This window comes from Neopsephotus bourkii, unplaced genomic scaffold, assembly GCF_033783945.1.
Source record: "Neopsephotus bourkii isolate Nb327-2 ecotype Australia unplaced genomic scaffold, CSIRO-AGI_Nbou_v1 NB_71, whole genome shotgun sequence".
NCBI lineage: Eukaryota > Metazoa > Chordata > Aves > Psittaciformes > Psittacidae > Neopsephotus > Neopsephotus bourkii.
Genome location: NW_026900588.1, coordinates 309,839 through 337,291, shown reverse-complemented (window position 1 = coordinate 337,291; position 27,453 = coordinate 309,839). Strand labels below are relative to the sequence as shown.

Genomic DNA, 27,453 nt, shown 5'->3' with positions numbered 1-27,453 from the left:
GCTGTTACGGGAAAGAGTAAAGAAACTTCTTGCAGACTGTAGTAGTAGAATGTATTAGAACACTTTTTGAGAAACTATTCCTTTCATTATTTTCTGAATGCCCCATCTCTGGCAGTGTTCAAGGCCAGGTTGGATGGCAATTGAAGCAACCCGGCCTAGTGGAAGGTGTCCCTTCCCCTCACAGGGGGCTGGAACTGGATGAGCTTTAAGGTTCCTTCCAACCCAAACCATTCTGTTACATTTTCCAACATAACCCATTCTGTGACTCTATGATTTCCTCCAAACTCTGTTTGGGAAATTAAGAGACAAGAATGATACATGTGGAACATTCACACTGTAAAGCCTAGGAATGATGCACATCAAATCTTTGTGCACTGAGGTTACTATGGGAAACATGCTGAAAGGATCAACTCAGATGCAGCAAGGTAATTTGTGCACATTTATGCAAATTGCAGATGATACAAAACTGGGAGGAGTGGTTGATAAACCAGATGAGTGCGCTGCCAATCAGAGGGATGCTGACAAGCTGGAGAAGTGAGCTGACAAAAACCTTGTAAAACAAAGGAAAAGACCAAATCCGGTACCTGGGAAGAATGTACCGACACACGAAGATACACTGGGGCCTGCCCAGCTGGAAACATTGCAGAAACACTGGGAGATGTGAGCCTTCCCCTCAGCACTGTTGAGAAGTATCTGCAGCACCACCCCCTAGTGCTGGGCTCCACAGTGCAAAAGCAGTATGAGTATGCTGGAGGAAGTCCAGCAAAAGGCCACAAAAGTGACTAAGGGCTTGAAGCATCTCTCATATGAAAGGAAGCTGAGAGCAGGGACTGCTTGGCCTGGAGAAGAGAAGGCTCAGTGGAGATCCTATCAATGTTTTAAAATACCTAATGGGAATAAAGAAAACAGATTCTTTTCAGTGGTGCCCAATGAAAGGACAAGAGGCAATAGGCACAAACTGAAATACACAAAATCTCACTAAAACATAAGGAAAATGTTTGTACTGTGAGGGTGATGGAGCACTGGCACATGTTGCCCACAGCAGTTGTGGAGTTTTCATTGTTGAGGATACTCAGAACCTACCTGGACACAGCCCTGAACAACCTTCACTAGCTGACTCTGCTCTGAGCAGAGGGGTTGGGCTACACAGTATCCACAGGTCCCTTTTCACCTCAGCCATTCTGTCACTCTGGAATTTCTACTCAAATATGTTCCCTAAGAACCCATGGAACAGAAGAGTGGGGAGGTGAGGTGGGTTAATCCTGGCTGAGGACCAAACTCCCCTCTCAGCTGCTCACCCACTCCCCCGTCTGACCTCAGTGCTCCCTCTCCTGTTTCTCATGCTTTCTGTTCCCTTCACCTTCATCTGTCTGGGTTCTTTGGTAAGACCGGGACACTTCCTACGTGTGCTTTCACAGAGGTGCCACCAGCTTGGCTGAGGTCTCAGACATGCTTGCGTAGTGTCTGTTGGAGCTGGTCATGCCTGGCATGGGGCAGTCCTGGCTTCACCTCACCTGTGGCGCGCAGCCTATGCAAGATACTAAAAATTGCAGTAACATTTAATCATTCCTCTTGCTGTCATGCTCTTCCCAAACACAAGAGAGCATTCCAGGAGCATCTAGGATGACATTGAAAGGACAACATCATTTCTCCTCCATTCCCTCACATGTATCATTATAAAATCCCTCTCTTGTTAGATTTGCTTTGCAGATTTTCGTATCTGAACTAATCTGAGGAGTCAAGATAAAGCAGAAACCAAACATACTATATTTACCAGACTCTGCGTTCTATTACAGAACACCCCTATCTGGGATAAATTTATATTTCACATTTGTTATAGAATTACATTAAGAAAAGAAAGATTTATCTGGAGAAAAAGTAGGTATTTTTGGCAGTCATGTACTAAAGGTGCTTCTTTACCATCATCAGAAATAGTATATTTAGAATTATCTGATTGTGTGCAATGTACTCCATTATGTTACCCTACAGAAGAGCTTTCACAGGTTAGTAAATATCCTGCCTAAGTTCATCAGTTTGCCAAATTCATGCAATAGCTGTCACTTGAAAAAATAATTCACAGAATGTTCCAGGTCCAGACATCAGTTCCTACCAAGACAAATTTCTATACAGTTTTTCCGTTGCTAGATGTGGAACAGATAATTTTCTTATTCATAGTTTTTAGTTACTTTTGGAAGAACTCACAGATGACAGAAGAACAGAAATAACAAAAGTAAAATAGAAACAAACCTTTTTCTCCTGTAGCAGATAGGGGACTGAAATCCTTAAAAATACATGTTTAGCAGTATGACTAATCACTCACATTGCTGGGAAGGGCAAACATGCAGAAAGTACACCCAAACCTTTGCTCAAATTATCAGAAGGTTTTTGATACCACATTTCACTTCTACCATGACAGCAAGTGTAAGGAAACAGACTAAGTCCTTTCCATAGTTTCCAAACATAGTCAAGAGTAGGAAAGTGGAACTTCCTCAAGAATTTAGCTATTGCATATAATTCATTTGCTAGCCTTATGCTAGTTATAATCTGAGCCAAAAGCTTTTCGGATTGTAATTATTCTGGTATTTTAGGGATTTCCAAAAAGGCACACCTTGCTGTCGAGTGGAACCAGAACCAGACATAAAAATCAAAGATGCTTGACTAGACTACCATCTACTAGGTGGCAGAGAGCATCATACCGACACTCTCTGCCATCAGTCATTCATCAGATAAATGCATACAAACAGAAATGAGAACGCTTAGTGTCCTGGTTTGAGCTGGGATAATTTTCTTAGTAGCTGCTGCAGTCCTGTGTTTTGGCTTTAGTCTGAGAACATTTACCCTGGTCAAGGACTTTTCAGTCTCATGCTCTGCCATTTAGGAAGGGCACAGAAGCCACGACGGAGCACAGACAGGACACCTGACCCAAACTAGCCAAAGGGATATTCCAGACCATAGAAAGTCATGTTCAGTAAGAAACAGATCGCTGCTTGGGGACTGACCAGAAATCGGTCAGTGAGTGCTGGGTATCTGTATTATGTATCACTTGCGTTGCTTGGATTTTATTCTTCTCTTTTTCCTATTATTATATTATTTACTTCATTTCAATTATTAACCTGTTCTTATCTCAACCTGTGGGTCTTGCCTTTCTTTGATTCTTCTCCCCATCCCACTGGTTGCTGGCTGGTTGCATGGTACTTGGTTGCTGGCTGGGGCTAAACCATGACACAGCCTTACAGTGTCTTACCTTCACATAGATACAAATATGTGCAGCATTTAGGTATTTCAAATGTCAGGAATTAAAAAGAAAACTCAGTAGCTTGCTTTAATCAGTTACTGTGGATCATGATGGCTCTTGCATTAGTATTCCCCTTTCACTTCTGCATAATTCTATTTAGATCAATAAGGATGGATTGGAATAAAACTAGCTTATGACATTGGTGAATCAGGCCCCTTATTTTTGACACATTTAAGCTTTTCCTGAAAGACCAGATGGTTGGTGTATGTTATGTAGTTTTATTCAGATGAAATTTAAAAGAGCTAAAACACTTGGCATGCTTTTATTATTGGCATGCTTAGTGTGTCACCTAAAGAAATCTACAAAGGGAGATAATGAGCCTTGTCAACTGTTTCACAGTAATTATAGCCCTCATGATATAATGCTACAAAATTACAATATAGCTTAAGATAATAAAATGTAAAAGGATTTTTCAAGCAGGAAAAAATAACCCTATTTGTAACATTTATGCAGGAAGAGGATATTTCAGACAGGTAACTATCAGTATATTAGACATGCAATCAAGTGTAATAGAACCAAATTCTGTCAGTGCTTGATACCGCGCCTTGTCCAAAATTCATACTGCATATTTCAACTATGCTCTTCCTAAAAGCCTTACAGATTTGCAGAGTTTGCTAGTTCATTTAAATCTCTAATAGCAAAATAATCTAAAGCTTCAGACACTTGCTTCAAATACCGCCTTCAAGCTCTCAAGCGTTCAGATCAGCATGTTTTTAGCGTACTTACGGTCATTGCACAATGGTCCACTGAAGGAGGTCATACTACAGTCACAACTGAATCCATCCCACTGCTGTAAGCACACTCCCTGGTTCGCACACGAGTCCTCTTGGCATGTTGTGCTGGGGCCTGATGGGAACATACAAAACAAGTACTTGCACTTTGCCTCTCAAAGAAGTGGTATTTCCCCCTCGATCACATTAACTAGTTGCCAACATCTCAATACAAACGAGCAGAGTTACCAAGTAAAACACACATAAACTTGCTAATTTGGTAGCAGCATGTAATATTAACAGGGTGGTTTAGATTTAGCTTTAAGATTGATAGGTCAAACACACAGGAATGCACAAACTGAAGCAGAGTTTTTTCAGGTACAGTGGGAATGTCAACTTTACTGCAGGTTACTTGTTAATCACGTGTCAGACCATTAACTGGCTAAATGTTTTCAAACACTTCATCATTATTCTCCTGTAAATACATTTCAAAGAGCAAAGCCAGATGCTACAGAATGCAAAGCTCTGGGTGATGAAAGGAAAGATTGGAAAAGAAAATCCAAACAAAAGAAAAATTAAATGAAGCTACACTATACAAAGCTTTTAATCCCACAAATTATTTTAAATGATTTAGGTTTAAAATTGAGAAGAGTTTGGGAATTTTTTTGGCAGGAATGTTGGCAAGTACTGATTGACATGCTTCAGGGTTCCCATGCAGGTTCCTTTTTTAAAGGGAAATGCAAAAAAATCATACTACGAATGAACTGGCATGCCAAAATGTGACATATGCATGAAAAACAAAGCTACTCTAGTTCTAGAGAATCAGAACTCGACTACTGAAATGTAAAGAAATTTGAAAAGGAATGATCAAAGCACTAAGGCAATCACTATACAAACATATTCAAGACTGAAAGCCTTTATGCAAGCGATGCTGGAAAATGAAGGTTCACGTAGCCCAATGTTTTAGAGGTATGAAAGACAAAATCTGAAACCAAATAACACGCTTTAGTTCTGAAATGTACAGAGCATTTATTGCAGGAATCCAACTGTGCATTGGGGGGTTTCAGTCTTGTTTAATACACACAGGGCTATCTACCTTGCAAATCAGCTTTCATCAATGCAACTTTGTCAGCAAAATAAAAAAGCAAAATATATTAAATGTTAGTAAGCAATATTGAAATGGCAGCAAACACACAAAAAAAAACAGTCAGAGTAAAGTGCATGCTGCTGTTAAAGAGAGAAAGAAATGCCATATAATGCAAACAAATTAATGCTAATAGCCATAAATCTTCAGGCAAGCCAAAATAAGAAAGCAGTAATTTGCCAGTATTTTACTACAAATATAATGGTTAATTGAGCTGATGACATGTAATGAAGGAAAATTAAAAGTTGGGGTTTCTTTTTTTCCTTGGATAGATATGAATGCATTAGCAGAGTAAATGCATGGCTGAATCCTGACTAGCCATTTGTCATGTTCAGATACACTGGATTCAAGAGTAATTAGCACTGTCATCCTCTGTGGCCTTTCTTTATTCTAGCCCTTTCCTCTTGACTGGTGAAAGAAGACTGAAGTACAGACAGTGAACTACAGATTACTATGAGCTCACACGCACATTTCATGTTGCATCTTGACACTACAAGATAAAATTTGGTTCTGGGATTATAAAATTATACTAAAGTGTTTTGGAGAAGAGACATCAATATCCATTTGCAACTCCCACTGCTAGTCACTGATGACAGGGCAAAAACTGCTCCAGAGATTATATCAATATCCTAAACCATCCTGCAGAGAAAAATCCACTTAACCCTTCTGTCACATTACAGCTCCTTCAAAGATCTCAGTGTGGGGTTTTCTTTTGATTTGCCAGTATTTGAGAAAAAAGCATAGCAATATGATTTAGAGTCAGTTCAACGGCCTCTTAGCTTTAAGTAACAGTCACCAGTGTAATGAAGAACAAGAGCAGTGTATGCTGCATCCATGTTTTGGCAAAACTATTCTATTAGTAACAGTAACAACAATAATAATTCTACTAATAATACCACCAGCACCACCTATAACAGTTTTACTGCAGTAGGCAGACACAGAACAATGATTTTCTTTTCTCTGGAGTTTTGAGCTCAGCAGTTCAAGCATTTAGGCATTAGTGATTTCTTTTTTTGTTGGAGTTTTGAGCCCAGAAGTTGAAACATTTGGGCATTACATCACCCTTGCTGGAGCTGGGGATTATAATGACAGAATCCCGTAGCTGACAAGACAAGACACATTTTCTTCTCACCAGATTCTGCTACTCGGAAACTTTACAAAGATGAAGTGAAAATATCTGTAGGTGTTTAAATGTTATATATGCATGGATTTATTTACACTTTAGTTATGCAATGTTGAATTTCCTCATCTTTGCCAAAGTAGAGCAAAAGTCACAAGGACTTAAAAGTACATAAGCTGAAGGACCCTGCAGTTACATTAAGTGCCTGTTAAAATACACATATTTGATAAAAGCACAGATATGATCTTGTTAAAAAGCAGGGTATTTTGCTTTTTATGAAACTCATTCTTAGTGCTTTTGGCTTCTGCGTACTAGTCATTATTCCAAAACTGCCATCGAGACTAGCTTACATGTAAGAATTTCTTTTAATAAAAGGAGGCTTTTTTACTTTAAAGAACAGAGGAGGGCTGCTTAATGTTGGTAAACACTGTAATATCTACTATGATTCATATTTCCTATATATATTACAGAACTAAACTATTTAGTAAAAATACTGTAATAGATTCTTCTCAAACGTTCACCTTTTGATTCACATCCAATTTAAATATTATAATTTTTCCAATCTTCACTGCAGACTTTTTAATTGACTGGATTTGGTCTCTCATTTACATGTGTCTTATGTGAGGGCTTACATGCCCTATGTTACACAAAAAAGCATTATTAAGTAGCACATACGATGTTTTCTTATATACTGCAAACCCCAATTCCATATCTCACCACCAAGCATCTTCACATATATCAGTATTTGGAAGCTTTTCATATAGCCCATTTAATGCAAAAACTGCATTAAGTATACACATATGTGCACACTGGGCATTTTCCTCCTAAACCTATTAACCCTGGTTTTAGCATCCTGCATTTTGTAGAATTCTGCTTTATTTAAAGTATGGAAAGAAGGTACAATGGATTTGACTAGAAAAGAACAGGGCTGACACTTACAACCTGGCTCTGGGGTGTGCTGTTAACAATTTGAAGAGCTACTTAGCATATTTATGTTTCTAGCTGTTAGTTTCTATCTGTTCTAACCATTGAAAATTTGTCAACAAGGTGGATTCAGCCAAGTGTAAATGATATTCAATGCTCAACGATAGAGAACAGAGATATCTATCAGCCTGTGGCTGAAACCAAAATGCAAGGCAACTTGCCACACCAATCCCATGTGTGGGTTTGCAAAAAAAATACATTTCAAAGAGAGAATTTTTAATATGCACAGTAAAGTTATTGAGCAATGTTGATATTTTAAGAACAAAATCCTAACAGATATAATTAATCAGCTGTATATTATGGGTTCACAGTTTGACAGAAGAAAGAAGAGCTTTCACCCCACGTTTTTTTGTTTGGGGTTATCAGAAAGATGGGAAATTCAATCCCACAAGTCTGAATAACATTAAATGCCTCACTTCTCACAAAAGATACTGCAGCGGGCTGATGTCTTAACAAAGGACATATACTCACCAGTCCATTCTACTGTCTTTGACTGACAGTGGCAGAGACTAATACTTACAGGTTGGAAATGATTTCTGTTTCTGTGTCCTGAGTTCTTTGGACTCAGCATCTTGGGGGACTTACAGAGCTTATGCATCCCATTGCAACACAAGATGCAAAACTGCTCAGCTCTGCAAGGATGGAGACACTCGTCTCTATAGACAGCAGCAGTGCCATGTGCAGCTTGAGGCTTACAAAAAGACTTACGAGAGCCAGCAACGTTTTTAAGCGACTTAAATTGTATTTTAGGTATCAGACCATTTTTTTCATACATCTGATCCAGGGTCTGCAGACGAGACTCACAGGGTCAGAAAGGGAGACTTGAAGTAAACAAGAGAGATGGACGAGTCAACTTGCAGGAGCTGAGCAGAAAGGTTGCAAGGGAATGCTGTTAAAGAGTTCCTTCTGCAGGAAAAAGACTTTTCATGAGGTTCTGTGGGAGCCAGGCTGCATATCTAGTCTGACCATTTTGCTTGTGTCAGATGATATCAGTGCCTGAAAAAGCTGACTCTCCACCACGGAACAATATTTGTACTGCCTTTATTAAATTCCTGGCTTTGTTAAATCCACTGGTAGCTGAGTTGTGCCACTGGTTTAAAAGGTGAACTCACACTCTAGGCCTGTGGCAGTACTTCTTTGATGTACATACAATTCATTTAGAAGATTACATCATTTCAAAAGAAGCTGTGAAATGCGTAATGGAATTAAGGTGCACTTTGACTCTCTGAAGGGATGGTGCAGGCATGGGACTTGCTAACGTCATTCAGAAAGTAAAATCTAATTTTCTAAGCTCAGTGACAAACTAATTTATACGTATTTTTTCCATTCCTGATAGAACTAAAGCTACAGAAAGGCAAGTTGTGAATTTTACATATTTCTATGTGCTCTTAATAGAATTTATATTGTTAACTAAAGGCAGCAGGTAAGGAATAAAAACGTTCCACCTGTACAAATATAGGGTAGGGACAAGAAAAGAAGACAGAATTTATTGACCAGAAAGGTTTATCTCGTGAAGCTTGAGGGAACCCCCAGCTCTGCTGGGACTTTTTACGATGTCTATTTGCAAACTTGGTACCAAAATCATCAGGATTCTATATTACCATTTACACATTTTCCTATCCAGAAAAGAACGGCATTTGAAATAGAAGAGACCATGTAAAATTGAACGTAGCCACAAAATTCATAGTTCCATGAATAAAATATATATGCAGGGACAGAGAACTAATTTAAATTATTCCATAAATCATAGTAAAAATAACGTGGGATTAAATGACAGCTGGAAAAATAGCTAGAGATTGACACCCCTGAATTACATAGGCACCTCTTCTAATTCTGTCCTCCATTAAATTCCACAATATTCCAGATGAGTCAATAAAGACATAAAAACTGTGAGATAAACCATATTTGGCTGTTACTGATTTCAGATAGGAAGGCTCATAACAATACAAATCTCAGGGGTGAGCAAAATAGAGAAGATGGAAGATTCATCTTAAATAGTTTCATAAATTAGCCTTGAATTAATCAGCTCAAAATGTCTGCCTTAAAAATGGAATTAATTAGCTAACGCTTCAGCATTAGCTAATGCCTGAGTGTTATGAAGACATAAAGGACTTCACTGAAGCTAATCGTTATTGTTTCTATCATTAATTAAAATACATCAAAAGCAAACAAAATACAAGCAAAATATCTTGCCACTGGAGAAGGCTGGGACCTCCATCAAACATTACAGAAATGAACTCATGTTCTCAGATGAGTCTCTGTGCTGTAGGGCAGGCAAACCCTTAATACTTTCCATAATACTACAAATATGCAGTCATTATAGAAAAAAGGGTCAAACAAAACCAACTAGAAGCAGGTAAAATAAGCTCTCTCCATGGATGGAGTGTACATATCAACAAAACTCTGCACAATATTTTTACTATGGTATAAAAAAAACACATCAGCCTATTGAATACCTTCACATCCTCTTTCTATTTGCCCATTGCAGAAGAGAGCGTCTGATATGAGATCAGGGAGCCGTCCATTCAAATCAACCGATGCCAGGCAGCCTTGAAAACCTTCTTTTGCATGTACCAGTTTTGGCAAGGATTTATACATTTCTTTGGCTACTCCTCCAATATACAAATCACCTGTTAAGGAGAAATAAGTATTAGGTACAGAAAGAAAAAGCCTGTAGAATATATGACGTGCCTTTCTGGCCTTTTTGTGTCTTAGAAAAACATTCTTCAAAATAAACATGGAAGACAACACTAACAGTATGATGTGAAAAAACATTGCAGGACTGCATGCTTTCACATGCACATGTATACTTCACATTCATATGACTAATTACTTGGAAGTACCTGAACATGTGGTTCATGTGCCAGCTCATACACACAGCTATTTCACAGATGAGGATTCAGTCAGAAAATCTTCATCTAGTAACACACCTAGCACTGATGTGTGTTTTCAGCATACTCAGGGAACTTTATCACAGATCACAGAATCATAGAAGGTTAGGGTTTGAAAGGACCATCTAATTCCAACCTCCCTGTCATGGGCAGATCATCCCCATTATGGATCCAACACACAGATAAAAGGCAGTAAGCAGAGCACCAAGATCTTCCTGATGCCCATATATCCAGAATCATACATTTAAAAGCATGACAAGAAATAAAGGGTTTAGGTACATATACAAGGAGAAACTTAGAAGTTTAGAGTACCAGGTGGAAGGTACTTTAAGGATCATCTGGTCCAGCCTTTCTTGGCAAAGCATAGAATCATAGGATCAGAGTAGTTTGAGCTGGAAGGAACCTTCAAAGGTCATCCAGTCCAAACCTGCCATGAGCAGGGGCATTTGTAACTGGATCAGGTTGCCCAGAACCACATCCAGCCTAAACCATGACCTAGACTAGGTGTCCCAACATTCTGTCCAGCCAAATCTTAACAGTGTCCAAAGTTGGAGAGTCCCCCACTTCCCTGGTGGAATTATTCCAATGGCTGTTCTCATTGGGAAAAAAAATCATTTTTCAAGTATGTTGTTAATATATAAGCAATGAAATGACTGATTCTCCCCACCAAAATTCATACCCTGTGTCAGTCGTGTGGGAACAGGGGGAGTTACAGGTCTGTAAAATGGCGATCTGAACACTGAACAAACGGTTTTAATGCCAAATAAAATCTGAAGAGCCTCTCTGAAGAACCTCAGGCAACACACTCAGGACAGAAAACTGTTGCTTTTCTTCCTTTGAGTAATTCAAAGCTCTGAAGCTTACTTTGAAAGGACATAACTTTTCTGTTAAGCACCAGGGTGGAGGGGGATGCTTTTTTGTTTTAAACCAATTAGGATGCCCCTTTCTCTTTCACATGTTGAGTTTCCCTGGTTGGCAAAACAATGATCTTCAAATCAACATAACCTACTTCCCTAAAGTGTGCCTTAAGTGTCAGTCTACAGGTTTAACTAGGTGCTTTCCATAGCAGTTGCTGCAGAAAAGAACCTAAGTGTTTGCTTGGCCAGAGAGGGGAAGCATGCTCAGCATGAACATAGCCCACGCTGAAAGGCTTCACTCCTCCACCTGGCAAGCAAGATGTGCTCAACTCCTTCAGTCATGATAGAAAGGAATAAAACCATGTTTTCCTACACCTTGCACAAGTTTCCTGCCTTGCTCTGTTATACTCTAACTCAGAGAAAGCAGCTATCTTTGCAAGCCTGGTAGGAGTGCTCTGAGCATGCCTACTTGTGAGCCCCTTTAGCCACACAGGATGAGGACCCCTGAGCATCCAAGGAGCACTGAACCCATATGAAGGAAGGTGCTTATGGGACCATTCAACTCACAAGCATCACCCAGTGACGAAATTGTTACTCTGCCTCACTGACGACACGCTCTATGCTAGCAAAAATCTTCAACAGACTATCTGAACATACATTCTAATCTATATTGTGCATTCCAGTCCCCCAGGCCTTGGCCACAGGATGCACCTAAGAGTGTTCCTGCATCAACCCAAATGCAAAATGGTTCATTACCTAAGTATTTACCAAGAGCTGTGGGCAGATTTTATAGGGACAGAACTCAGAATGTACCAGCTACTACCATTACCCCATGTGGCTACTTCTAATCTCCTCCTTATCGAAGTTGCAGTCACACCTTTTCCTAGTTCTCCCGGCACATTCACTGTTCCCAAGGGACTGCAGTTTAATGCTATTTGTAACAGTTTACAGTTTGCCTGCAAGGAAATGGCCTGAAAGAAACATATCTACCAGGAAATTTTTAGTCACTACATACCAGGCCTAATACTCCACTGCATTTGAATTAGTAAAATAAGAGATTAAAAGTTTAGGAACCTGCATGCCATTAATCTTATAAGCTATCCAACCCAAAGCCTTAGCAACCTTTATAGCATCATATACTAAACCTCAAGCTTTCTCCAATCTACATACATAACTTGAAAAATAAAATGTGGCTTTCCTCTGGAGCATTGAGGTACAGTATAAATCTCAGAAGCGTGATATTAGACATAACAGATTAAAATATGGTGGTCCTTATGTTGCCACAAATGGGATGTAATTCATCACAGCACTTAAACTGTATTTCTCCATCAGCTGAACTGCTAAGCAAGTAAAAACTCTTACTAAAGGTTCTTCATCTTTTTCTCAGGTGAAACATCCAAAAAGTAAAACCCTTCCAGGTTTTCTGAAGTTCTGTGCTTTCAGTCATCGTCAGCTCAGAACAGAGAAAGAATCCATCTCAGTTGATTCCCACAGACTTAAAAGAGGGAAACACCAGAGAAAAATACTAAGAAAATCACTCTCATGCTAAAAAGGTTAAACTTGGTCTATTATACAAAACACATGCAACCTCTTTTTAAAACCTCCCAACATATAACCTGTCCAAACAACTATTTTCATTCTGTGATTGGTTATACCTTTAAAACCACAAACTTTCAGACTGATCCCCTGCCAGTTCCTAAGATCCATCCCTCAGGCATACCGAGATTGCTATACGCAGTCATACAGCAATTGTCAGTTATGATGGATGGGCAGTGGAGGTCCAGGTTGGTATACCAGCATATGAAACTGAACTCAGAATATTTGCTCCTGAAAATACACACTGGAGTATTTTCAGCTAAGTATCATGTGCACCAAAGTATGATACATTAAAGTCAAGTCTAAATAAACTGTAACTCTGGTGTGTACTTAGAGAGTCTGAAGGTTATTGATAAACAGGACTTCTCATTATATACCACTGAAACCACAGCACCCACTGAGACATGCTCTGGGTAGTATTTTAACTTTGTGGATGTTCAAAATAACTTGAGTACTGCTTCTGCACTAGCTAATACCCTACATTAATACATACCATATGTATTGAGTAACCATACTGCCTTGTAAGACTTTACTGTTTATGGATTATATACAAGTATTTTTTTATGACCCCGAGCTAAACCTTTTCCAGATTTAGTATCAAATGTGGTTTAAGCCTGCAGCTCATGGTGTAAAACGTAAAACTATGCTTTCTCTCAGAGACAAAATTTATTAATTCCAAACAAAACTGGAATTAACGATAAGTTTGGGTTCTTTTAATAAAGAGTAGTTTACGATTTTACACTTGGTTATTTTTTTTGCCTCTGCCATTATGTTTTGCATAGCTGCTTTTATTTTGGTTAATCACATGCTTCATTTTCACATTCATCTCTATGAATAAGTAGTTTCCTCCCAGCACAAGAAGGATGTGGATCTGCTTGAGCAAGTCTAAAGGAAGATGCTTCGAGGGCTGGAACAGCTCTGCTCTAGAAACAGGCTGAGAGAGCTGAGCTTGTTCAGCCTGGAGAAGAGAAACCTCTGGGGAGACCTTAGAGCAGCTTCCAGTGCCTAAAAGGGGCCAACAAGCAAGCTAGAAAGGACTTTTGGCAAGAGCCATAGTTTTTATAACTGAAGTTTAGCTATTACCTTTTGTAAATACATTTTCTAAAATTGTGTTTATCCTGATTTTTACATGTATTCCTGAAAAAGGTGTTTGTTTGGTTTGGGGGTTTTTCCATAACAATCCTCACTTTATTTATAAAGGAAAATAATTCACATTAAAAAATATATTGACTGGCACAACAAAGCACCTGGTAGTAAATAAATGGTGAGAGAATAGAGTGTTCCAAGATTTCCTTCTGAATTTCTTTTTGATTTCTAGAGAAGACTCAAATAAAGGACTTAGTTTGAAAGGAGATACTCCTTAATCTTGTCTCTTCTTTCTGGTGTTAGGAGCCTGTACACAGAATTACCCCCTTTTTTATACAGAGGGAGAATTGTTTCTTCACATGATTTTCCTGAGACAGACAAAAAAAAGTATGCTACAGTGTTTTTCACTGGCATGTTCCCTGCAGGCCACAGGAATCAATGGGAAGGCAGCACTTTCAGAGCTATACCTATAAATCATGGCAATAAGAGTAATGATCAGTTATATTGAAAGCACTGACAAAGAGAAGAGTTCAGTGGTTTTAATTTGTATCTTTTAGAGGCAATGTAGATATTAACTTATTCCACAGAAGCTTCCCTGCTTACACCTATGTATTATTTTTTTTCTAACTTAGAGCTGATTTGTGCTTTGAAGAACAAGTGAATTTAACACAGAAACAAACTGCCCGCTAATAAATGCGCCCAAGTTCTTAATGTATTCATTATTGGAATCACAGTTATGAGCATCACACAACAGTGAGTCACACACAACTGCTGGTAAAACAAATACTGCCAAATCCTTCTGTAACACCTCATCCTTTATCTCAAGTCTCTGCATCTCTTCAAAATAAGAACTTTTCAAATGCTAAACCAAAGAAATGTAAAATAACAACTGAAGATGCTGTTCTACTTGTTTCTTTTCTGGATAACTAGCAGAAGGATCCTTATATTTGGCACTACTGACCTTGCTGATAGGTCACCTCATAGACTTTCCTCCTTTCCTGATTCATGTCCACAGCCAAGAATTCTTACATGATACGTGCTGGCAGGCAAATACTATTTGTTTAATTTAATGACTACCATTGTCTTCAAGCACTAGCAGAGGGGGAAGTGTATCTGTGTGCTTACAACAGTCAACAGTAACATGTGAACACTGCTCAGGGATCAAGTAGTTTTAATCAGGATATAGTTAGGCTTCTCTGCTCTCTGAAATGTGTCTTTCGTTGTATATATCTGGTATTCATTCTTGACAATAAATAAACACCACTCATTCATGTATGGTTCTATGTATGAATGAAAACAAAGCAAAAAGGAGGAAATGGAATAGGAGAAGGAATTATGGCTTGGCTTTTTCATAAAGACAATATCCCTGGAATGTTTTTACATGGCTGCACAAAGGCATCTTCAAATCCATCACTCTTTCCAAAAGCAGATACTCCATCTCTTTGTGCCTCATGCTGCTGGTTACAACTGTACTTTCAGCTGCTCATTTCTCTTTCAATTTGGAAGAAGTTTCTCTGTCTAGTTTCACTAAATCACTACTACAGCTAGGAACAAGAGTGCTTCTGCAGTGTGCTAGAGATGTATTGCTCTCCAAGAAGGCTGTGGATAGCCCTGGTATTACATGGTGGGTTCTGAAAGCACAGTGGGCATCTCCACAATTTCTTTACGTGACATATGAAAATACAAAGGAACATCTGGCTGTGGTGAAGCCGAGGTGTCAGGCACACTTTTCTACAAAGCTGCTACTTCAAAATGATCAAGCATATAACAGCTTCTTCCCTCAGGCAGGCGAAGAGGACTGTGACTGCAAAGACAGAGAAACACCAGAGGGAAAGCCTAATCTTGAAAGAAAAAAGGGCTCACTTCCTTCAAGTCCATCATAAAACAGGTAATTTGTTGTTACAGGATCAATAGAAATCACTTTGGGGTATCTTAATAGTTGCACAATGAAGTACCAGGTGGAATTCAACATAAGGTGACCCACACAACCCCAGCTCATGGTACTTTGGAGGCAACTGAAATGTAGAAATAAATTACTCTCACAAAAGCTGATTATGTCCTGACATAAACACAGTAGACAAATACTGGAATTAGACATTAGGAAGAAGTTCTTCCCTGTGAGGGTGGTGAGACGCTGACACAGGGTGCCCAGAGAGGCTGTGGCTGCCCCATCCCTGGCAGTGTTCAAGGCCAGGTTGGACACAGGGGCTTGGAGCAACCTGCTCTAGTGGAAGGTGTCCCTGCTTGTGACAGGGGGTTGGAACTGGATGAGCTTTAAGGTCCCTTTCAATTCTAACCAGTCAATGATTCTATGAACCAAGAAACCTTGTCTCAAATGAAAATATCAGGTAGGTACTTCGCCGCCTCTGACATTAAATAAAATATAGCTCCCTACTTGTCCTTAATGACCTTCTGCCTTCTCCAGCATACAAAAGCACCTACCTACCATTACTTTGTGCAATGGACGACGGTGCCTGTTTTTCAGAGGTGTGGTTTCAACACACACACTTCAGAAAATTAACTGGTCTTGACTAGTAGATACGTGGTGATTCCCATGTCTTTCCCCACTTTAATTATTCATGAATCAATGCTTACTTTTTGTTCCATATTGATTTTTTTTAAAAATGTTGATGAAAACGGATTTTTTTCCTTCTTTGCAGCCTGCTGTGATCATAACCCAATAATAAATTGAAGGACAGTTGACAAAGACTTAAATGACGCATACACAGAGCTTCTGCAGCACATACGCTCCAGCATATGGCTTTTCAAATCTCCCTTTACAGTAGATAATATGCACTTGCTGCACACTGACAGGCCTGTTTGGAGCTAGAGCAAAGTATGACTGAATTTTGTCTACCACTTGCAAGGGCACTTGAGGGAAGACAGGAACATGTACACTTAGTGGTTTATGCCCACTTATTCACTTCAAAGAGTCTATTCTGTAGCTTCAGTATTGATGTGTGGTTGGAGTCTTGACTTTGATGTGCTGTTTTTTCTTTGTGAAGGAAAGCAGGATTTTCAACATTTTTCCTGTTGGAATGATGGATTCCATCACTTCTAGACTCTCTCACCTAAGAAGGGAAAGGGCAGCTAGTTTACTTGTCCAGGCTCTGCTGAGTTATCTGTCCTTTGAAATACTGCAGGCAAGAGGCGGTTTTATGATGTGAGAAGTGGCACATTCTATATTCCACATTCCCTGTACTGATAACGAAGCAAGGCAAAACAATTACAGGCAAATAAATGAATCTGGGTTAGCAAGTTGCTCTTTGAGGAAGGAAAACAGAAACTGATCGTTTCAGCTCAGTTCTACACTGCTTTCAGTATCTTCCCTGAACGCCCCATGTTAGGGTATTCAAAAACAGAAATCACCACCACTGAAATGCTGGCACTGTTGGTTTTCTGTAGTCATCCTTACTGGCATGTAAGACATACTGTAGTTATTTCAAAGAATCATACAATGGTTTGAGTTGGCAGAGACCTTAAAGCTCATCCAGTTCCAACCCCCTGCCACGGGCAGGGACACCTTCCACTAGACCAGGTTGCTCCAAGCCCCATCCAGCCTGGCCTTGAACACTTCCCAGATGTGCTCTCTACTCCTGCAGTCACCTCTTGGTGCTCAGTTTTTATTCCTATTATATTTTTTGGCTCTGTTCAGAACTGCTCAGCAGTTATGCAAATATGCCTGTGTTTCACAAGCAAGTAAAGCCATGTAATAGAAAATGTGTGTATACGTAAACAGCAATGACACGATAATGTTCTTATAAGCTAAGTTTTCAACAGACAAAAGCAGATACTCAAAAGGAAAGTTCTCAAGTCTGAACATTCCCCTGGATTCCTCCAGGTTAAAATTCACCTTTTGCCCAACAATCCCCTTCCCAAACAACATATATGCTCAAACAAAAAACAGTTACACAAAAACATATAGCATTTTCTTGACAATAACAATTCTCATATTCACAGCCACTTCATTTCTCTTTGCTTCTTCCTCCCACCTGCTACGCCAAAGACTAGATGGAAAGCACTGGCATTGAAAAAGATTAAACAGATTTAAAACCAAAGCAGTCTGCATGTCCAATGGACCGTGAGGAAAACTGGTGATGCATGTGAAACGGTAAATCATAAAATCTAATTGCCATATAAATGTGTGTGGTAATCTATCTCCCACAGAATTGATGCTATGCCAATTACTCTGTATGAGGGGGATGGCTGTGTTGGAGAGACGAGGCATTCAAGCACATCAAACATCCTTCATTTCTTTCCTGTCCTAACCACTTTTGTACATTTTGTACATTGCATACATCTGAAAAATAGACAAAAACTAATGAAGCAGGCATTTGCGTTGCATAGTGTGTACTCAGGCTTCCCTTCTTCCTGATACTCTTCTCAAGTCATTCAGCCACTCTCGGCTCTAACAGCCAACACATGCTCTTTGCAGAGCTTGTTTTTAAAAGAATGAGGATCTCCTCTTCATAACAAGCATCCTAGACCTCAGAAATCATCATCTACAGAACTCTTCCTTTAGCTAGTAATTCAAGCAAGATTCGCCACATAAAACTACCAAAAAGCTGAAAGGCCAAACAATCTCATTTCGGATGTAGGTTTGCGGAAGGAAATCTTTTATGTAATGTTATCTTCTTGATCAAGATAATCACCTCCAGGCCTTGAGGGTGTTATAGGAAGCAGCTCTTGCAAAAAGGACTGCTCAGTCAGGGTTCTCATAGCCAGGGCAGCACATGTTGAATACAAGTTCAGGCCATTCTTCTTGGCTTGGGGGGGGAGAGAGGGAGGAGGAGGGCATAGGATTCTGTGGCACATATTTACACTGAATATCCAGCTTTTTAGCAAGTTTTAAAAGCACACATATTTTCTGCGTTCCTTCTTTAGCATAAATTTTACTTCGTATTTCAGAAGGCCTTGAAAGAACTTCCATCATCAGCAATGGTAATAATCTGCATGCCAAAAAGCTCTAGTAATGTAGATAAATCTGCATAGTTGCATAAAGTGTAAAAGACTGAAAAGAGCAAGGGAGAGGAAGTGGAAAACAAACCTTCTCTCACTGTGGAGTGATCCGAAAGACTAATACAATGTTGTTGTCTTCAGAGAACTCAGCACAAGCACTAGAGTATTGTCTTTAATTTGTATTGAAGCCAGCAGCACTGCCATTTCATGATTTGGGAAATTTGGATGCAATTTCTGAAAGGCTTAGCGTTGCCAAAATTATTTTCACAGCCTGGTAGACAGCACAGCTGTTTAGAAGCAGTATGTGACAAGTTGCAAAGAAAGGAGGATAAAGGCATTTTCATTAGACCAGGTTCTCCGATCACCTGCTGTTAATCTGCCCATATATCTTTGACACAAAAAGTCTCAAAGAAGAGCTCTCAGTTTTAAGTTCCTTATTTTTCCCCTCTGTGAAGAGCCTGCTTTCCCAACAGTAACAGGAAGGCAGCAGCTGCATTTGCCATTGTCTACTCCAATAGGTCACATTAGGAACATCTATTTGCTGTTGACAGTATTTGGAATAGAACATTATTTCTGCATGAAGAGTTCCCAGCCCACTGGCAAGGTCATTACAATTAGCTCTTGCATGTTTATTCAAGAAGTTAAAGCATTAATACTTGTTTCATTTGTAGAAATTTGCATTTTTATAAAATACTGTTCTGTGCTTCTTAAAGCTTTGTGTCTTTGTAACAGAAATATGAAGTCTCGCTGCCACTGACAGACACCTTGTAATATACAGAAGAGCACATAATGCAGCAACAACAATAATGGGCTCAATATAAAACAACAGGAACAAATATTAAATGAAATTGAAACAATTTCAATTTCCATTGCTGGAACAAGAAATCTTCTTTATGATCACGACTAATTTGGTTCGGTTTTGCATTGCATGAATAACCTACTTTGGCAGGCAAATGAAATATCAATAGATTAAATGATATTACAAATCATCAATGAATATGCCTGGCTAGTTGATCTACTTATAATTTAGTTAATTGCATTAAGAGTTTATAAGGATGGATGAATTGCCAAGTGATTCTTTTTGTACATGGAAGTATATTTCAGTGCATTTATTAAACCACTGAGGTAAAACCAGAAATTAATATCATTACTTTCCATCAAATGCTTCAGACTAGACTGTTCACACATTATTGGAGACAACAGCAAATGAAAAAGCAAATGTACATAGCAACAACAGTCATATCTCACAAAGGAACAGAGGAACCCAGAGGCCAGTGAAGAGCTACAGAAATAAAACAGACAACAAGAGTTTTAGAAAGGTTTTTTAACTCCAAGGAAGCTGATTTTTATGCATGCTCTAACATCAGTGGCATCTTTTGAGAAGATGAAATAATAGCACAGGAAAAAAGTATGATTTCTGATGGACTCTGACATTTGGGAAGGCCATATGGAAGAGAACACCAGCAAGACAAGTTGAAAGTATGGATGTCAATTCAAAGAAACAGCTCTTAAAAGCAGGTCTTAATGGGCTAACAAAAAACTTATGAAGTTCAATGAGGACAAGTGTAAGGTCCTGCACCCAGGTAAACACAACCCAAGAGTGCAGCACAGGCTGGGGAGCAGCTCTGTGGAAAGGGACCTGAGAGTCCTTGTGGACACAAGCCTGATGAGTGAGCAGCATTCAGTTGTGGCCAAGAAAGCCAACAGGGTGCTGGGGAACATCAACAAGGGCATCAGCAGCAGAGATAAAGATGTCATTGTGCCAGTCTACTCAGTACTTGTCATACACACCTGGAATACTTTGTCCAGTTTTGGTCCCTGCTGTACAAAAAAGATGTGGACAGGCTGGAGAGGGTCCAAAGAAGAGATGACCTGAGGACTAGGAAGCTGTGTGAGGAAAGGCTGAGAGAGCTGGCCTTGTTCAGCCTGGAGACAAGGCAGCTCAGGGCAGCCCTTACCACCATGTGCCAGTATTTAAACGGTGGCTATGAAGAAGATGAAGACTCCCTTTTTACAAGGAGTCACATGGAAAAGAGCAGGGGTGATGTGCACAAGTTACTCCTGGGAAGATTCCAATTGGACACAAGAGTAAAATTGTTCCCAATGAGAACAATTAGCCATTGGAATTATCTGCCCAGGGAAGTGGTGGACACTTTTAAGGTTGGACCAGATAACCCTTGAGGTCCCTTCCAACACAAAGATGTGTGAAATGATGCATACGCAGCAAAAATTAATCCACAAATGCTGAGCTGGGTAGGATTATTTAGTGTGTGTGTGATGGTAATTTCCTGTTAAATAGAAAGCACAGTTAGCCCATTATCAAAATTAGGATGGCTGCAGTTCAGCCTGGAGGATACAGCACAGCTAGAAAGTCTGGAATAGGATGGGATACTGAAGTAGTGAAGCTACCAACTACTTAGAGATGTTTGTGACTACTTATTGTTAAATCTAAACCACCAGCAGCATTCCTCAGCTTTTCGTTTTGGAAAATTGCAATATTTCAACTTTTCAAATTTAAACAATTACAATTTTAAAAATATTTTCACATTTTAACAGATGTGCCAAAAGAATTCTGAGTGGATTTGTAAGTTTTTGTACTTCTGCTGTTTAAAGAAAATGGGTGAAAACTTTGGGCATTAAAAGAGTGCTTCTATCTGTAGGAGAGAAGCAAAAGGAGGATGAACCCCTAGTAGGTAACTGTATACAAAAACATGCTTGAGGATGTTCCTCCTCAAAAACAGCTCATGTGTCTTCAAATATTTATTAAAAAAATAATAATTCAATTTCCCACACCACAGGAAGAAAACGTGGAGAGGGAAGAGACAGTACAGATTTCATAATACCTACAGGGTTGAACAAAGGAGACGTCTTCAGCCAGCGCAAGGAACACGAGCAGAAGTCAAATTTCACTTTCACCTGCTTTTTCATGCCCTTTCGAGGCTACTCGGACCATAAAAGCATCAAGCACAGCGGCAAGAATTCCCCTTTACCAAACTACCTTGGTCATTGAATGTCTTGAGTTATAGCCATGCTAACTATCAGAGTTATGCTGAAAGCGGGACAGAGAATCTGCTCACGAAATACATGAAAGGAAATTGGCTGTGCAACTGAATGCTGGCAGGCTTGAGCTGCACTGCCTCTGCTGTTAAGACTCGTTTATCTTCACGGGTTATCTGCTAGAACTGCACCCGAGTACGCTGTGGTAATTTTCTCTGCTAGGGAAAATTACGCAGTTCTTGGAATCCAAACACAGTGCAATTTTCATTCATTTATTTGTCTCCAATTTGTACTTTACCCATCTAATTACAGCAATAATTAAGCTGGGGAATTTAAGTGTTTCCACAGGTACACACTCCAATCCACTGAAAGGGTATCAGAGGTTATGCATGGAACACAGGTCTATAATAATGCCCTTTCTATGTTAACCAGCCAAATTCTACACCCCAAAGGAAACATATAGTGTAAAACCTCTCCCACACTTAATGGCAACTGTCTGCATGCCCGGGCAACTGGCATGGTGTGCAGGCTCTACAACACAATCTGTGTCATTATCTTCATACCAATTCCCTGCGTATTTGCAAAAAATTGCATGTATGTGATTTATCTTTCCAGGATTAGCTTGGATTTCAGCATCTGAAACCTGGTAACTCTACAATTACTCAAGCAGGCTGCAAATCCTATATTACTGTTGCGCGTTTGTTTTTCACCTAATGTGAACCCTGATTAAACAGAATTATTGATATAATTACCACGAAGCGTAAGTTGGAATTTGCTTTGTTGCTAGGACTAAAATAACACAGGAATGAATTAACCATAGATGTTTAGACCAGTGAAGTGAATGGAGTGTTTCTAGTATAACGGAGATGCGTCACCATATGAAATACTGATATAAAATAGAAAGGAGTAAGCTACAGGAAACCATTGGAACTGAATACAAAGGAATGGCTAAAATGTATGGGCTTGAACTCCCCCAAAATCCAACAAGAATTATCATGATAGATGCTCTGCCATATTTAAGGGAAGCTGACTGAGCAAAATATAGTAGAACACATTAAAAACAGTGGGGTTGGAACTAAACAATATTTAAGGTTCCTTCGAATCCAAACCAGAGATTGAGGACCTGTGTATATTAGACCAGTTTGAGCAAGATGCTTTCTACATATTACTGTACTGAATATGTCAGGCTTGTTATTCTTTTACTAGCCACATTTCCTGGTTGTGAATTACAGAACATCACCATTTAACACCATTCACCTTCCTCACTTCAAACCCCAGTACGCTTTTTCATGCTCTTCAGGGCTTTTTCCGATGGAATTCAAGGTTAGAAAATGCACCAGCTATGGAAACAGTTTCACTTCAAAAGGGTAAAAGCAAAAGCAGAATTTTCAAAGTGAGGAAAACAAAAGAATGTTGGATTTTATAGGTTATCCTCCCTGATGAGCTGCCTCTGTGACTGCAGTAAGTTCATTTAGTGAAATAACACTGCCCTCTAGTGCCTTCAGCTACGCATATTGTTCAACCTTTTCCCTTAAATAAAGAGATATCAAATCACCACATTCATTTTGAAAGAGACATAGAATAAAAAGACTGTGTTAACTCACTTATCAGCTCATAACAGGTTGATTTTTCCTGCCTATGTCTAATTAAGATACTGAGAATAAAACCCACAGATTAAATACATGTACCTACATACGCATACGTGTAAGTAGTACTTATCATTGCAAAAAATGTGAATGAATAGCTGGATGATTTCTTTACAGCTTCAAAAAAGACGATTAAATATTACACTGTATCAATGAGCATCGACCATATTTCCAAGGATGCAAAAATGAGACACAATATGGCACAAATTTTGAACACAGTTTTAAGACTGGCACGTGAGCCATCCGAAAAGCTTTAATTTCTAAACCAAGCATTTCTGCTAAAGAATCTCTTATTGAAGATTATGAAATACCAAGATGTGTCTTTCTTACAAAGCTAATAGCACTTTCAAGTGAAGCAAATGTTAAATATCACAAAATCCAAAATAATTACCAAGGTCAGCTCATTATCTCTGAGGTAGTTAAAAGAAAATCCAACAAGGAAGACGCTCTTGATGGAATATTAATATCTAGTTTGAATATTCGGAGACTTTTGAGATACTGAATTTTCTTTGACTGTTATGAAATACTGATTTTCCTAACAAGAGCTTTTATAAAGAATGTTTAAATACAGGAGTTGTTCACATGACTAGAACAAATTTTTCTTATGTCTGATGAAGTTTTAGCGGTATTACCAAAGTATACTTACAGATCCTTTCAAAGAGGTATCTTCCTCTGATGCAACTTAGCTTTTCAGTAGCCCATTCTTAAAACTATTACTAAATTACTATTATTTACTTTAAAACTATACATATGTTATCAGTTTGGTTTATAAAAAATGGATCTTAAAAATCTAGCTGGATCTACAAAACGTACGTTTAGACCTATAAAAAGAAGTTTATCCCACCCTGAATTTGAAATTACAACCTATTACCTATTTAGGCATGTTTATGGACCAATATGTTTGATGACTGATTCCTCGGAGGGCTGCCATGAAAGATCACTTTACTTACAAGATATTTTACTGTACCAAAATACTGCAGAGTCTTTATTTTCCCAACAAAAGGTACATTATATGTTGAATGCTGTGCAGGGGACAGGTCAAAATGTTCCCCAGTTCTTAGCTGAGATCATCAGTTCTGCAAACCCTTAGTAGTCATAATGTAAAGCTTGGGCTGTGGTTTCTCCATGCCACTTATATAGCTTATGTTCATGGAAAAATCAAGCTTTTTTCATAGACATTTTAGAGCTCCTTTATTCCCCCAGTTACCTTTTGGTGTATATTGTCCACTCTGCGCTCTTACCTATTCCTACTTTCTTTCCTGTGGCATTTTCACACATTTAAAGTTGTACCTAATTGTGCAGAACTACCACTACGCTGGCACTGTCAGGCTAACATAAAGATGCCTCCTCTTGTGATCATGTGAACTGTTACCAAATACCATTTCATATGGTATTACAAAATTATATTGTACTTTGCATACATGATTTATTCATGTTGTCATTCTGTAACAACCCTCACTGTAGGTCATAAAGGAATTACTGTACTTACTTTTGAGATCTAAATTTCTGGCTCCTGCTGTGCTCTGTGTTGTGATTTTAGTGTCGATCTTTACAGTATGGAGATTGTTGGTATCCCTTGATATCATCACATTATGCCACTGGTTGTCATTCAGAGGTTTATTGGAACTTCCTTTGATGAGGTTTGCACCATTTCCCAAGTCAAACACATAGTGTAAATACCTGGGCAAAGAGAAAAAAATGGAAAAGTTTCCTTTTTCTTTACATAGCAAGGGGGCACTAACTAATAGGTCTAATATTTCCTATTTCCTTGTACACCTCAGTAGTGCTGGTAAAACCAGAAGACAACAACCAATACCAGATGTGGAAACAACCTTAATTCAGCGAAATCACCATTTGTTTAGATGAGCTGAGCTGCAGTCCCAAGCTTCTGGAAAGTAACAAGCACTTAATGTACCAACACATGCATACATACGTAGAGAGAACAAGAAGGAGGCTATGAATAATACTTCTTTGTGGCAAACACTACAGAAGTGATACCTATTATTTACTTTCATATTGTTCAGGCATCTAGTTTCATCTGGAAGAAAAAGTCACAATAAAGCATAAAGTTTAACATGAAGAAACATTATCAACCATATATGCCCAGTCAAAGATGTAAGTCCTAAACTCTCCCTTGTATTTCTCCTGTTTATACATTTTGAATAGACTGGGTTTGTCATGATGCTAATCCATACATACCCTTTTACTAATTCAACCACAATGAAATCATTTCCATCGCCACTGTTATAAAGTATCAATCCATCCAGAGAGGTTGTTTTGAACTGGAAAAAAAGGTGCATAGATGTATATGCTTGTAGTGTTGCCAAAGCAACATAACTTGCTTTTGTTTTAAAGGTTACAGGGTCTGCTATGATGTTCCTGAACCCAAATCTTGCATTTAGCTCACAATAATCGATGTCTCCATTTTTACACAAGTCAATGTATGCCATGCCATTAAATGTAAGGCTCTGGAGATGCCCAATGAAATTAGAAGGCACAGAAGACAGGTAGCGCCGTTCTGTTATTATTCCTGTTTCTATGTTGTGGAATTCCAGTCGTGTGTGATCACCAGCCATTTGACCTTTAAATAGTAACAAGAAAACACATGTTAGCATCTGAAAAGGGAGGTCAAAAGGCATATCATGTGATTACGTATCTGCATCAATTTCACACTTTTCAGAATGTACAAGATCAATTCCTGGCTCCAAAGAGGACTCTTCTAATTCATTCAAACATTCAGGAGCCTTTCCACTGAGTTCAGTATATTTGGGTAAGGCCAACAGCAAGACTTCTATATCAAAACATACCAGCTCACAACATCAAACCACCAAATCCCTCACTTCGGTTACAGTTAACCAGACACATGGTTGTACTACAAGCAACTGTAATTAGCACCACATGAAGACCACAAAGGCAAATTTCAGAGTTAAAACTACCTCATCACCGTTTGGGGGACATTTTTTCATGTGTTTTGCTTAGAAGTGCATCATTCAGCAAGAGGGAGGAAGATTCCTGTTTAAGCTGTTTCATATGCCTTAATGCTGGCCCTGCTGCAAACCCCAGTGCTGCAAGGCTGAACAGCTGCTTGAAATCACCTAACTTCGTATCATGGGAACAAATTGTGGGGATAAACTGTGTGAAATGGGGGAAGAGCCTAAGAGATCGATGAAGCAAAAAGCCTGCAGTGACGGTGTACGTCAGTGTCTTGTAATCCTGAAACAGCAAGGGACTTGCTTGCATCAGAAGGGTAGCCAAACCCAAGCTCCACAGCTAACTTTGAAACTTCCTTTGTCATGCAAAGACTCCTGCACAGCAGAAAGCCTGAAATATGCTGACTATACAACTAATCTGAAGGAAAGAATCAGCACTGCCAGGGTACACTGCATACAATGCAGCTAAGTTTTTAAGCTACTTACTAATTACCTGACCCAGCACAACAAAACCACGTCCACTGAAGAGTTCCCTTTTCTAACAGAGCTTCATTTTTTTTTCCATGCTTATTTTAAGGAAGTAGGGCAGTACCATCACAAGGCTGATTCATGGTCACATTGTGTGGGTATGATGACAAAACAGCTTGTTATATTATTAATCAATTTTACCACTTAATCTGCCTTTTGCAAATCATGGCGTAGATTTCCCAATTCCTTTACTGTTTTGTCTCTCAGGGAATACAAAGAAGGTGACCAGCAGACCTAGCCAAGCTGCAATAAATACTGGCATAAAACTGACAGTATTTATTATAAAATATGCCAATAATACAAGTTCCCACAGTCACAGTGCAAAGCTCACAATTATTCTGTTGGTCCTTCTCTGAATGTATTATTCCAAGACAAGAGTGTACACTGGACATCTTAAGCAGTGGTGCAAAAAACCCTAAGGCAGGTTTAAACAGCTGTACCTTCATCAGTTTTATAAACAACTGTCTGTGTATGTGTGTGAGAACAGAAGAAAGATAAGGGCAAGATAAATGTAGATATTAGGGCTTTCCCCCGGAGATGGATTCACTAACAGGTTAAGTCACAACACTGAGATACAAATACATGTATAGCAGTGAAGTTAGAGCAAAAATAGGTCTGCAAGCTTTAACGCCGTTCAGACCACACACATGAATTGCTCTAATATGTTATGATAAATATTTATAAGCAGTTTACTTAGCTTCAGGATGTGT

The 27,453-nt window shown here is 39.0% G+C and overlaps 1 protein-coding gene across 28 annotated transcripts in view; it reads right to left on the bottom strand.

Moving 5' to 3' along the window:
* Positions 1 to 27,453, bottom strand: part of NRXN1 (neurexin 1) — a 678,625-nt gene that overhangs the window by 342,509 nt on the left and 308,663 nt on the right. For 17 of the 28 annotated variants that reach the window (XM_061353737.1, XM_061353756.1, XM_061353831.1 and 14 more), the window contains 4 exons: positions 25,485 to 25,866; positions 24,775 to 24,965; positions 9,710 to 9,883; positions 4,022 to 4,141 (listed from right to left, as the gene is read on the bottom strand). In XM_061353737.1, the coding sequence (XP_061209721.1) occupies positions 4,022 to 4,141; positions 9,710 to 9,883; positions 24,775 to 24,965; positions 25,485 to 25,866 (867 nt within the window). Of the gene's footprint in view, positions 1 to 4,021; positions 4,142 to 5,101; positions 5,129 to 9,709; positions 9,884 to 24,774; positions 24,966 to 25,484; positions 25,867 to 27,453 lie in introns of all 28 variants that reach the window. The other 11 variants (XM_061353676.1, XM_061353687.1, XM_061353697.1 and 8 more) reach the window with 1 other exon arrangement.